General features: G+C 36.4%; 2 protein-coding genes and 1 long non-coding RNA gene across 5 annotated transcripts in view; 1 reads left to right on the plus strand and 2 right to left on the minus strand.

Annotated features, from left to right (window-relative positions):
- Positions 1 to 8,944, minus strand: part of ttll8 (tubulin tyrosine ligase like 8) — a 57,983-nt gene extending 49,039 nt beyond the window's left edge. For both annotated transcript variants that reach the window (XM_062982269.1, XM_062982270.1), the window contains exons 1-3: positions 8,820 to 8,944; positions 5,639 to 5,748; positions 1,787 to 1,882 (exon numbers count right to left, since the gene is read on the minus strand). In XM_062982269.1, coding sequence (XP_062838339.1) covers positions 1,787 to 1,882; positions 5,639 to 5,714 — 172 coding nt within the window. In that variant the 5' untranslated portion in view covers positions 5,715 to 5,748; positions 8,820 to 8,944. The remainder of the gene's footprint in view (positions 1 to 1,786; positions 1,883 to 5,638; positions 5,749 to 8,819) is intronic.
- On the plus strand, positions 1 to 9,714 carry LOC134299452 (uncharacterized). Its single transcript, XR_010006670.1, has 4 exons — positions 1 to 75; positions 1,976 to 2,058; positions 2,152 to 2,307; positions 8,435 to 9,714. It is a non-coding gene; the product is annotated as an uncharacterized LOC134299452 (long non-coding RNA).
- Positions 9,435 to 14,226, minus strand: part of mlc1 (modulator of VRAC current 1) — a 20,912-nt gene continuing 16,120 nt past the window's right edge. For both annotated transcript variants that reach the window (XM_062982275.1, XM_008111209.3), the window contains 2 exons: positions 11,968 to 12,129; positions 9,435 to 11,173 (listed from right to left, as the gene is read on the minus strand). In XM_062982275.1, coding sequence (XP_062838345.1) covers positions 11,099 to 11,173; positions 11,968 to 12,129 — 237 coding nt within the window. In that variant the 3' untranslated portion in view covers positions 9,435 to 11,098. The remainder of the gene's footprint in view (positions 11,174 to 11,967; positions 12,130 to 14,226) is intronic.

The raw sequence follows: 14,226 nt of genomic DNA on the forward strand, positions 1-14,226 counted from the left end.
TTTACAATGGGCTACATTCCATCCAAGCAGAACCAGAGGAGAGTCTGGGAAAGAGGCCAGTGCTATTCAGAAAAGGTGAGACAACCGTAAAGAAATTTGACACAGCAGCAGTGAATCAGCAACTGTTGTACACAAGGACAGAAAACTACCCCCCCCACACAATTTAAACATGGGCCCCTGGATTATTGGATTAGTATGGACCAGGGGTCCCCAAACTTTTTAAACAGGGGGCCAGTTCATGATTCCTCAGACCATTGGAGGGCCGGACTATAGTTGGCCACTGAGCAATAATAATAATAATAATAATAATAATAATAATAATAATAATAATAATAATAATAAAAAAGAGGGTTGGAAGAGACCCTTTGGGCCATTCAGTCCAACCCCTTTTGCCTTTTTGCACCAAAAGCACAAGCAAAGCACCCCTGACAGATGGCCTCCCAGCCTCAATGTTAATAATAATAATAATAATAATAATAATAATAATAATAATAATAATAATAATGAGGGTTGGAAGAGAGGAAGAGACCCCTTAGGCCATTTAGCCCAACCCCCTTCTGCCTTTGTGCCATGGGGGCCGGATAAATGGCTTCGATGGGCTGCATGTGGCCCGCGGGCCGTAGTTTGGAGACCCCTGGTATGGACTGTAAGTTTTATTTCCCTGAAATGTTAGCCTTACTTTTTTTAAAATAAACCCCACAGCCTCAGATTACTAGCTTCTTATCCACTTGAAGTTTGCTCATAGACCATGTAAGGTAAAATACTACATCAGCCATTTTACTTAATTTTCTAAAAAGACGTGGAGTGTTATCCCATATCTTTTATCCAAGAGCCCCCCCCCCCAAACACACACACACACAATGATTTTAAGAATCACTCTGTAAGTCTAGAAATAAATAAAATGATGAGGTATCAAAGCTATGTGATCTCCAATCAAAAGATCTATACCTACAAGGTAATAATATACAGTTAAATCAACAACCAGTTCTACTAAGGTCTTCACTCAGATGGAATAGTGTCTATGAAAATGTCCAAAATCTGAGAAAGATGTAGATTGAGATTTCAGAACATGTAAAACAGGAACCAGAAATGGAGAAACAACTGGGCAAGATACTGGAGGCAAATGTTGAATGGGCTAGTGGGAACAAAACCTTGAGAAAGAGAAGGTTGAGACATCTGGTCTTTAGGAGCTATTTGGGAAAGTTTAATAAATTGGACTATAAGAATATTATCATACTGAGTAACTGTGGTTATATCAGTTTATATCATGTGGTTTATAAGGAAAGATGGACAATACCTTTTATTAGCACCACTTAAATGTCACAAAAATGATGCAAAAATGGCACAAGATTTCACATTCTCTCAGAGCACTTCATCAAGCATGCTGAATAATATTTATTCCCTGATTTTGTTTCCTTCAGGCTCTCATTTTATTTTTACTTAATTCATTTTCTGGGACAATTTTCTTCCAAAATCATATACCATTTTCTGAAGTACAAGTACAAATAGATTAGCTCATTTAAACCAATTCCTCATACAGTAGACCCTTGGTATCCGCAGAAGTTTGATTCCAGAACCCTTCCATGGATACCAAAATCCATGCATGTTCATGTCCTGTTATATATGATGGTGCAGAGAAATGTTTTCCCTTATATATAACACCAAAATCAATTTGCTTTGTTGATTGTTCTTATAATATTTTCAAGCTGTGGCTGGATACAAAGGGCTGTGTTTGCTTTTCAAAGAAATATTCAAAAGTTGTAACAGAAAGACTCTGGCGACATACCTGGAAACAGTCCCTGGTGGCATGGAACTGCAGGAAGGCAATTGTCCATGGTGATCTTCTGGATTTTTTGAGGAGGGCGTTCACCCTTTGCCAACCCTGTTAGAAAAAAAGAACAAGCACAGAACAGTACAAACCATGGTGATTCAAACCACAGTCAAAATGATATTTTCTTTCTATGACATTATGCAGTTTTAGCTGGCAGCTCATCTCCAAAAATGACTCTTAATGAAGTAAGAACAGCATACAGCGTGCCTTCCAAATGTCCCGATTTGGTATGTTAATCCTCTGCTGTCCCACTTTTTCAGCTGCTTTTAAAATATCCCAGTATCTCTCTCAGTTTTCCTACTTTCCCCTTTTATTCTCAGCTTACTTCAACTGCTGAAATTGCTGTGTTCAAAGGGCAAAAGTAATGAAGTAGAGGTGAGGAAGGCTTTGAATCTTGGCCTTCTCAGTAGCCTCAGCCAGATCAAATTGCTGCAATCTCTCCAAACTTGTCAGTTCAATATAACATTGATGTTGAGGTGAGTTCTGTTTTCTTTCTCACAAACATGGTGGTACTTAGTCAAGTGAATATTGAACAAGCAGTGCATCTACACTGCAGAATTAATGCAGTTTGACATCATTTTAACTGCCATGGCTAAAGCTAGGGACTCTCAAGAGTTGTTGTTTTATAAGATCTTTGCAAAATTTCATTAATCAAGGCATCAGTAGGTTAAATGTTTTTGAATATTTACTCTATTTCAAAGAAAAGCAATAAACTAGCTCTATAAGTGGAAAAGTAGGGGCAACAAAAACAATATGGTATCAACAATAACCTAATAATAATAATAATAATAATAACAACAACAACAACAACAACAACAACAACAACAACAATAAAAACTTCATTTGGATCCCACACTATCTCCCCATGGGGACTCAGGCCGGCTTCCAACATAGTAACAGGCAAACATTCAATGCTTATATAAACAATGCAGAGCTAGATATAGAACTATAATTATAGATACTAATTTCACATATGCATTTCCCCCTGAAACGTTTGCAAATCCCTCTGTGTGTGTGTGTGCATTTCCCCTACAATATTTGCAAGCCCTATATATAGATAGATAGATATAGATATAGATATTCATATCTATCTAGACATGTCTATATATATTTGTGTTTTCATTTCCCCCCTGTAATATTTCCAAGCGCTATATATAGGTAGGTAAGAATATATTCATATCTATCCAGACATCTCTCTTTATATAGATATTTGCAGAGACTTGCAAACATATGAGGGGAAATTCATATATAAAAATAATGTATATGTATGGCTACAGATACACAGGTACATAGATCTATATGTATAAAGGATTTGCAAAGACCTGCAAACATATGAGGAGAAATTCATAATATAAAATTAATGTATATAGATAGATACACATATAAAGGTACATAGAGATTGCAAGGGGTTAATGCCTATATATCTGTAGGAGAGTTTAACAAATATTTCAGGGGAAAATGCTTTCATAAGATTAATGAATATATATTTTTCTTCTTCCTGACTTGCAAGGGTGTCTCTCTTTTCAAAACATTCCCTTGATTAAGAGCGAGGGAGGCTTTGCAAAAGTGAACACACTGATAAGAGAGGAGAAGAGAGAAATAGATAACATATTGCAAGCAATAGCCTGCAGGCTCCGTTGCCAGCCTTGACCTTGACCCAATTATAAGACGGGGGAGGCTTTTTCAGCTCATAAATAAGGGCTGAAAAACTCAGCTTATCTTCAAGTATATACGGTATATGGTGTAGATGAAACATAAATGGCCTCATCACATTGAGTCCCACTCTGGAAAAAAAGGCCTGTGCAATCAATGAACAACATGTTTCAATACTCATTACTAAATTAGGGAGAATATTGTTTCTAAAGTGTTTCTAAAATATCATAAGGGGCCAGTATCATTACTATAACGATATAATGATTTTTTGTTACTTTTTCGTTAATTGTGCCAATTGGAAAACTTCAGGGGCTCCTTTCTTCCTCATTGTTCGAGCAATTGGGATGAAACTTTCTACAATTGTAGAACAGTTACCACTGTTACCCCCTCCACAAGTTTCAGAACATGTCACTCATCCACTGATTTTTAGGGAATGTCTAAAGTTTTTACAAACATTAAAAAAAACTACCAGGGCTATTTCCTTGATTTTCTCTACAATGACACAAGATATTTTTTTTCGTGTCAGGAGCAACCGGAGTTGCTTCTGGAGTGAGAGAATTGACCATCTGCAAGGACGTTGCCCAGGGGACGCCCGGATGTTTTAATGTTTTTATCATCTTTGTGGGAGGCTTCTCTCATGTCCCTGTATGGAACTGGAGTTAATAGAGGGAGCTCATCTGCACTCTCCCCGGGTGGGATTCGAACCTGGCAGCTTTTAGGTCAGCAACCCAACCTTCAAGTCACTTAGTCCACTACGCCATCTGACACAAGATAACCAGGGCATCATTCCCCCAAGTTTCAGAAAGATTAGAACATCTATTGATTTTGGGGGAATTTTTAACATTTTGACAAAAACTTCTTTTTTTAAAAAAAGCCACATCTATCCCTTTGAATGTCTTTACGTGACACACAACACATACCATAGAACTTCAACTTAGGGATTTCCCTCTCAGTCTATAACTGATTTACTATCAGTCCTCTTTGCAGATGCAATAATTTATTGGAATTTTGGCTGCTGCTACAAATGGGCAATAGGTCTCCCCTACCTCATTGGGGCTTTCTGATGTGAGTAGAATTCTGGGAAATATAGTTTAGGGCAGGGCCTTTTGAGTTCTCTGAAACAGGGGTCCTCGCCTTCCCAAACTATATTTCCCAGAATTCTTAGTCTCCCTTTCCAGCTAGCTTACTCCCTCAATGGCAACAGGCAAACTGGCTCTCAATTTAAAAATGAATGGCATATTTGGCTTCACACCACTGATACGGTTTGCTACTTATGCTGAAAATGAAACTGGTTTTGAGAGTCTTATGAGGTTTACTGAACTGTAACAAAACATCATAGGTGAATGGTTTGATTCTTAGGTTTTTTGTGTGGGCGCCTTTTGCGTTTCTTTATATCGCCTCGTATGTACAGATCTAACAAAATAATGCGACACACGAGGCATGAACAACTTTTTTTACAGTCCTAATAAACACATGAATAAGTAAATATGTTTAGAAGCAAATACAGATACAGTAGAGTCTCACTTATCCAACATAAACGGGCCGGCAGAACATTGGATAAGCGAATATGTTGGATAATAAGGAGGCATTAAGGAAAACCCTATTAAACATCAAATTAGGTTATTATTTTACAAATTAAGCATCAAAACATCATGTTATACAACAAATTTGACAGAAAAAGTAGTTCAATACGCAGTAATGCTATGTAGTAATTACTGTATTTACGAATTTAGCACCAAAATATCACGATGTATTGAAAACATTGACTACAAAAATGCGTTGGAAAATCCAGAACGTTGGATAAGTGAGTGTTGGATAAGTTAGACTCTACTGTATTCCAAAATCTGAAATCCAAAATACTTCAGGTCCCAAACAATTTGAATAACCCGAAATAGAAACTAAGTCGAATCCTGGTTTCGGACGTGCCTATGAATTGTCTCCTTAATGAAGCAGCAAATAAGATCATAAAATCTAGTAGAGGATTTTTCTTTTTGGAGCAATAGTAATCAGGAGCATTTCTTCTCCATTGATTCCCTTTCTGAGTAAGAAATCTTTTAACCCATTCATGGCTGGTATACTAAATTATTATTTTTTCCTGTCATATTAAACCCTTCTCCTCCCCCTGCAGAAATGTCATGACTTGCAAACACTGACAATTGTCTCCTTCATGCTTTGCTTCTTCATTTATAGGTGTGAGGAATGGTTTTCTTTCTGCATGAAGCAGGTTCATCCTGTCATTGTTGCTTCACTGCTTTGCAGTAATCCTGAAAATTAAGCACATCACACAACTGAAACTCTGCCTCTACCAAAAAGACATATACATGCAATTTAAATACGAAAATGCAACTTTAGATTTGAGGTTGTTATAGTTCTTCAAGTACAGGTCTTTGAAAAGGAGGAGGGAGGAAGATAATTATGGAAAGAAAAAGGTGTTTATGTGTTTTTCACTGAAAGAAGCCTTCAATATTTGTTTGAGTTTGGTGTGGTTCAAGTGTTCGAGTATAACTCTGGAGACCAGGGTCTGAATCTGCAGCCATGGGTGACTCTGGGGTCCCTTTTACACTCCATATAAAAAAGCAGCTGATGTGTGGCCTAAATCCACACACATTTTGAATGTCGGTTTCTCTCCAGATTTCACCCTGCCTGGAAGAGTCCTAGTCCCTCGTCACATATGCCCAGTCCCTATGTTCCAGAAGATTACGCTGCTATCTTACTTTATCCAATACCCAGCCCTATCTATGCTGCTTGCGTTATCCCATGCCTTTGCCCGGCCCTTGTATACCTTGACCACGCCCATTGAACTATGGTAATTTCGCTGCACACGGCTGTTTGATATTCTTATGTTTTATTGGAACTGTGTTTTTAACTATTTTGTTACTTATGTTGTTTTTATTTTATCTGTGTTTTGTTTTGTTGGATCATTTGTATTGGTATCTAGATGCTTTGGCCCATGTGTAGGCCATCCCGAGTCCCATTTGGGAGATGGTGGTGGGGTATAAAGGTGGAATTATTTTATTATTATAAATGTTGCAAGTTGTGCTGTTGCCATAATTCCTTAGTAGAACATCTGTCCTGGGCTTTATTTATTTATGAGGAAGAACTTTTCATGCAGGGAATCATAGTATGATTACAATTAAAATTTGGGCCATAATGTCTAGCATTTTTTCTCTATTTCAGTTAAGGTTTTGAAGGTTATAATGGCATGCGTAATTGTCTATCCACTGAGGTTTGACTCAGGATCTCCTGTAGATGCCAAAATCCATAGTCGTTCAAGTATATACAATGGCATAATAAAATGACAACATCAAATTATGCTTTTGGAATTTTTTTAAAGATATATATTCAAGCTATCGTTTGAATATATAGATATGTAGATATGTCCAACTGTACTCATTAAAATTAAAAACTTTTAACTAAATTCTAAATTGAAACCAACCTCTTTCTTTTGATAACGATGCTTAGAATACATCTAAAACCATTCATCACTGCCACTCAAAAATAGACTATAGCTGATCAAGAAATTGGGAAATAAATTTTGTAAAATGAAGGTTTTGTGACTGTAAGGAAATTTGAGCTATTGATGAAGTGGGCTCAAAAGCACTATTATATTGCTATGATGAGACCTTGCTGCATATCACGTCCCTCTCTCGCTGAATAGTGATCCTCCATAAGCCTTTTATCTTTGAAGAATTTCTTGTGTAAAGCACTGCTGTCAAAGCAAGTGGATGTTATTAACCTCAAGTCATTTTAGAGTGAAGTGTAGGCCCTGTGGAAAAATTACTCTTAGAAACGGATTGAAGTGCTGCTGATTACATTGAATACAGTTTGACTCCCTTATATATGGATTTGATATCCATGGTTTCATTTATTTATGTTCTAAAAATATTTCCATCACTGCAGAAGTATTTTTGGTCCCCTCTAGGTTTTCCAGCGAAATTTATGCTCCATCCTAAGTATAGTCAAAATATGAGATTTGCTTTTATCTAGAATTTTAGGCATTTGTTATTATTATTATGTTTGTGTTTATTAATACTCCAATTTCTCTTTCTACAAAAGAGACTCTCTTTGAGTCTCAACAAGTGGTGTGTGGAAGGGTCCTGGAATGTATCCACCGGCAGATATGTAGGTTATACTGTATCTTAATTCTTATAGAAAGAAATGTGAAAGTTAAAATTATTAGGTGTGTCCCTGCCTTGAGTCCCTGTAGGGAGAAAGGCAGGATAAAAATAGAGTTCATCATCATCATCTAGCACTTCATCTAGGATGGTTGTGGTTACTAAGTGGTGAATGACAGAGACAACTGAATTACAGCAAATCAAGTGAATTCCAAGATGTTACGTCATTTCTACATCCCCATCCCCAATATCTTCAAGGATGATTTCTCTTCAAAGCCAGCTCTACTGTTTATTTCTATTAATATGATATACTGCAAAGTAGCAAAAGCCCTGCAGATACATGTACAAGTATTCTTTTATTACATCATATGAATTAAGTGGTAGAACTGAGTTGAATGATAGAAGACCAAGGATGTTATGGTTCAAATTTTGTTCTGCTCAATATAATTCCATTTAAGTAACCAGATTATCCATTTGATCATGCCTGGTTAACAGAAGGCATGCCACATTTCTCAACGACTCAGTAGAATGTAGCTGAAAGTAGTACAGTATTAAGGAATAGTCCAGTCCCTGAAACTTTCAACTTTCAGGTACCAGATATAATGTAAGAAATGTGTTGCCTAAAGCATTCCTGGCTCTAAATTTATCCTTATTCTCTCCCATCAACTCTCTAAAGATTTCTAATGTGGTTTTGATTTCTGCTGTCATTGCAACAAAAATGGAGCCATGTTTGTGCCTTACTTAAATATTTAAGTAAATTGATAATAATTGTTCATGAACCTTTTATCTTCCAATCATAATACTAATAATAATAATAAACTTTATTTATTCCCAGCTCCAGCTCCCGAAGGACTCAAGGCGGCTTACACTGGGACAAGCCCAAAACTGTATTACATCAATAAAAACAATAACACAATAAAATCACAGTATAATAACACACCTTATAAAAATTAATATAACATAAAACATAGACGGTAATCTCAATCAGTGTTAGGAATGGCAAACATGAAGCTTTCTAGATTTGCTAAATTGCATCTTCAATGATCTATGGTTCTATTAGGTGGTTGGAGTTGCTGTCCAACAACATCCAATAGACTACAATTCCTCCCTTCAAGTCTACCAAGTCCATCTTTCCCCTGATCACCTGCCCTCAGTGGGAAATATTTGTGTGGTACCTGGACAACTCAAACATTTGGATTGATAATTCTAGAATGGCTCACCTGAACAATGTTGGCATTCTTAACTTTTTACTTCCAAATCCCAGATTTAGCCTCCTGTGAACAACAGAGCTCCTCTACTTGGTGACACTTTAAACTCCTCCTTTAATCCTTCACTAACAAAGACCTATCCAGCCTTGCTCCCTAACTACCATTGTGACCTTTGTGGGCAGGCAACCCTGTGCATTCTGGGAGGTGTGGCAAGAGTAAGCTTGTCCATGTTTAGTGTTGTCATCTGATAAGTTTTAATACAAAGTCACTCTGATTTAAAAGACAGAAGCGGTTGACAGCACCTCTGTTTTATGCTGGTCAGAACTGCATTGCGTAGCTGTATAGAAGCATCCTGTGTCTCTTACACAACCCAGTGCAAACTTTAAGATATGCAGAGGAGGGCTTTCTTGTGGTCTCAGCACCTTAAAGGGAAGTTTGGTGGAAACATGAGAGAACTGTGTGTGGCTATTCTTCGACTCTGAAACACTCTTCCATCAATAGATGACATTTCCTCCAAGAAGACAACTCTCCCCATGTTATACTATCTTCAGATTCCTTGCAAGACACACTACCTATCAGGAAAAAATGCTCATTTTGTATATCGACATCAACCAACACTCAATCATGTTTTGTGATAAAAAGCTTTTATTTTATATAAAAGTAATAAGAAATTCTTAAGAACTTTACAACTTCTACAAAAGGAAAGTAAAGGCATAAAGCATCAGTAATGGTACGTACGCTGTAACTGTACAAATCTGCTTACCCCTCACCCAGATATTTTAGTTCCTCGGTCACATTATTGTAGAAAACGCCATGAAGAAGTAGACATGCACATTAGGTACTTTATAACATAGTAACATTCAGTGTCATAAACAACTATTTTTCAGCTACATGGGTTATACATTTTTTTAAAAAATCAAATCCAGATGAGAGAAAATAGTCCAAACAAATAAATTGTGTTTTGCCATTGAAGAACTTAAAATGGGATAAATTTAGGAAAAAAATGTGCTTGAATGAGATGTGCTCTTTCTCCTAAGTAGAAAGATACTGCAAGACAACTGTCTTCTGAAACTTCATCATTTACTTAAATAACCTACTATCCTACCAGACAGAAGAGTGTCTTATTAATGAAGGTAAAAATATGAAATCAATTACTTTGTAACTAGAGCAGTGTATTCTGGATTTCCTAGGTGGACAGACCTCCCTAAAAACAAAATCTTTGGCTACCCATTAACAATAAGCATTTGCTCAGATGTCCAAATGTTGATGTGTTCTAGACAAAGGAGGAGAAAATAAATACAACATTGTTGGGAAGCAGTGGGAGAAGTCAGTTTCTGAAAATAAACAACACCATGTTCCTTCAGGGTTTATGCTTATTTACTATGGGGTGGGATGTCAAAGCAAGGTAGCAGTTGTTTTCAATCAGAAATAATTTTGAACACAGATACATTATGTTGGTTACATTTTTGCAAAAAAATAATAGAGCAAACAGCTATTAAAAACAAATGCTGTATCTCATGTGAATGTTTGGACATTCTGAAACATGCTTTATTCTGCACTCACAAACATGAACATGAGGCACTGTTGTACCCTAAAATATATTGGGATTCCCACAATATCAGGAAAGACCACAGTCACTCATGCAAGTTTTTTAAATTCAACTGGATCAGGGTTAAACAATTGCACCAACGGAATATTGGCAATTATATTAATGCAGTAGACTCTCAGTTAACCAGAACTCAAGCAATAGGCAAAAGTTTGTTAACTGCCATTTAACTCAAATTGCATACTACATTGACAATAAAACTATTACATTAAGTTTGTCTTTATTTGCTTTTAATTACTGTGTTTCAATATTAATATCTAGTCAATAGTATAGGATAGGATATAGTATAAATTAGGTCTATTTTTAATAGTAACTCCCAAAAAAACCAGAAATTACATTTATCTGGCATCTACCAATCCCCTTGAGTGCTGGTTAATTGAGAGTCTACTGTATAATCAAGACCTACAATATAACCATATATATTTTTCTGTTCAGATGGTATTAATTTCTAATAAACCATGCCAGTTACTAAAAAAATTAAAATTTTAATAAACTACAATCCGATATACATTCTACTGTAAAAGCTGCATTATTTTAAAAGAAACAGTTGCTTACTGCAGATATCCCGTTATTTTCAAACCACTGTGTAATAAATTGCTCTGTGACGGTGTCCACATCAATTGCAAAACCAGATATTAGCATTCCTTATGCAAAACTTTTCTTGGTTCACTATCTCAAGTTCGGATTATTGTGCCATCTGCACTACAACAGCTTTCCAAGCCTTCTCTTTGTCAAAATCTTTCATGCTGTTACTGGAAATCTAAAATAAAAAATGATTTCAAACACTTAATTGGATAAATTAATCAATGTTAGATAAGAAAGAGGTAGTTTATGTACACCTTTACAGATCTAATTTACAAAGTATTTCACTCCAATACATTGGCCTAAACAGCCATTCACAATTACTTAAGTGACAACCTCAGGGTAGATAATAGCTTATAAAAAAGTGTTTCTGCCTGATGTAACTTACTGTATTCCCACTCCAAGACATTGATCTAAACATCCAGTTTACAGAAAAGTGTTACTGTCTGATATAGTTTACAGTGCGAATTCTAACAGTGTTGGAGGCAAAATAGAGAGAGAAGATAGATGAAAGGATATCATGGAATATAGTCCCAGTTTCTCCTGGTTATACATATATACCAAATGTAATAGATCCAAATTCAAATAGAGCTATAAAAAAGATTAATCTGGAAGATGTATCCTATGGAGAAGCCCACCCCTTTAAAAATTAATTTAGAAGAAAAAGCCAATACACATCAAGATGGAGGTCAATGTTGAAGTATTTCCACTTCTCCTTGGGACATGAGAGAAGCCTCCCACAAGGATGGTAAAACATCAAACATCTGGGTGTCACCTGAGCAACATCCTTGCAGATGGCCAATTCTCTCACACCAGAAGCGATTTGCAGTTTCTCAGGTCGCTTCTGACACTTGAGAAACATGATTTTCAACTATTTTAAAAACATTTTAAAATATTTTTCCATCTTTAATGGGCACATGTATAAATAAGTGATCAGAAATATTTCATATTTGGACAGAGTTAAAAACTTACCTCTGCTGTTTTGTACCCTTGTTTTTGTGGCACAGCCCACAATGAATCACGCATCTGCATTTTTGCTTTGAAACTTACACACAATATAACAGTTCCAGTAGTCAGGAAAGCTTGAATTAACAGCATCAGCATTAGAAGTAGAAGTAACACATCATATGATTGCTGAAAATCAGTGCAAACACAAAAATGATTTTAGGTACATCAAGTTATATTAATTAGATGTTATTAGATATTTACACCACATTGTGTATCATAGGTTCTCAAGGGAGCATACAATATCAAATGAAAACAATATAAAACCATAAAACTATGTAGGTTCAAAGCAAGATCCTTAGACTCTAAAGGCTTTGATTATTATTACTTAAAAAGGAAACAACCATAATTTTATTGCACAAAAAAATAATCAGAAATAGTGTGAGGAAGCATTTATAATGATTTGATTTTCCCATACATCCAATATAAAATATTAGGCATTTCTCTATTTCACTGGTGCCAAATTTGTTTAGGGTCATTCTATTCTCTTGTGAGACAAACCACACTCTTCTTACTTGGGAAAGGCTGTTTCAACACTAAACACAAGGGTTCAGGAACATTGTTAGATAGAAGTAAATACATTTACTTCTCATATATAAAATTAAACAGATTTACAAAAAATTTCCTGTCACTTAGCTTGCAATAGTTTTTAAAAGGCTCTTTAAAAATAAGGATAATACAATGAATTGCAGGAACTCCATTTGTTCAGATAGAGCTTAGACGCAGTGGATTCTTGTACAAGTACAGTCACCTAGGCTTACCTAGACGACCCTGTTTGCAACTTCCTAGTAGTCCCTGAAGTTTTGCAGGCTGTTTTGCTGGCATATTAGTTGGCTGCCTGGCTAGTTGCTAGACTTACTGAAGCAGTTTTAGTTAGGTCCATGTAAAGAACTTAAATCTGGCGACTTGGGAGAAGCTCTGGAAGCAGCTTCCCAGCCCTCCCTGATGCAGATCTTAAGTTTTGGTATTGCATGAATATCTTTCTCACAATTTTGGCAGCTGTCTAAACTTGGTAGAGTTATGGGCCTTGCATACAAATCAGTCATGGTCTAATGGAAGCCTCCTGTTGATACTTGAAGCCAAAGCACTTACTGACACACTAAGCTCTGGGGCTTCAGTGCCCAGGTGACAAGAGAATCCATATGGAGCTTTGGTACTGTCACCCTAGGTTCCTCCCATCATTGTGGCTGACAAGCGGGTCAACCAATTAATGGTTCTGAACCCCCATGTCAAGAGAAACTTTGTAGATGTCATCTTTGTACAATGTAAAAAATGAAATTGTCACCTATTTTATTTCACATAGATGTGTGTGGGCCTATGTGCACAGTCCCAAATCCTCACTATAGAGCAAATGAATATTGGTCATTTCCTTCATTCTTCAGCAGATCAACCTCCCCATGCCGCCTCTAGTGAAGTTCTGGCATGTTTTTTAAGCATTCCAAGCATTTTTCACAGGGTGGAGGAGACTGTATGTGGAGAATGATAACTGAGAAGTGGGAACTGCAAGAAGAAGGGGTAGCAAGATCATAGAGCCAAGGGGAAGAGAAGGTGACAACAAAAGAAGATCCAATAGATTCAATCAAGGAAGCTATGCTCTGGTTTTACTGGAACTGAGTAGGGCTGTTGATGGCATTCATGGGGTCACCATAAGTCAAAGTCAACTTGACATCCATTAGCAACAAATAGATCTAAATTGTAACAGTAGTGCAAGACACACAAAGGATACAAATGTACTGCATTTTTATCTTTTTTAAGTGTTTGAGAAATTTATTTTGGACATCTGTAGCCAGAAATACGAGCACATTCAATTGCCACAACTTACAAGAAGAAACTTGTCATGTTTTACAATGTGAATGAAAATATTTTCCTGAAAACTGACGTCTTTAGCAGTATGCAAATTGGCAAGCAAATATTTTCACTGTTGAAACATAAATAGATTCCAATCACCTGATAAACATCTCTAAAACATCTCAGGAATTAGAAATTGCACAAGTGGCACCACAGCCAAAATACAATACACATTCACTAGCCTTGACTTGGTTTCTATCATGTTCTTAAAGAGTTTGTGTTAAACTACAGAGGTATAGCCCAAAAATAGCTGGTTATCTTAAATAAATGCACACAATCGAGCCTTCCCCTTGCCTCTTTAATATTACATATTTGCTGAATATTGTTGTCCTGCTCATAATACATTTACAAGATACTGCCTCCCCCAGTAACTTAAAA

This window comes from Anolis carolinensis, chromosome 5, assembly GCF_035594765.1.
Source record: "Anolis carolinensis isolate JA03-04 chromosome 5, rAnoCar3.1.pri, whole genome shotgun sequence".
Taxonomy (NCBI): domain Eukaryota; kingdom Metazoa; phylum Chordata; class Lepidosauria; order Squamata; family Dactyloidae; genus Anolis; species Anolis carolinensis.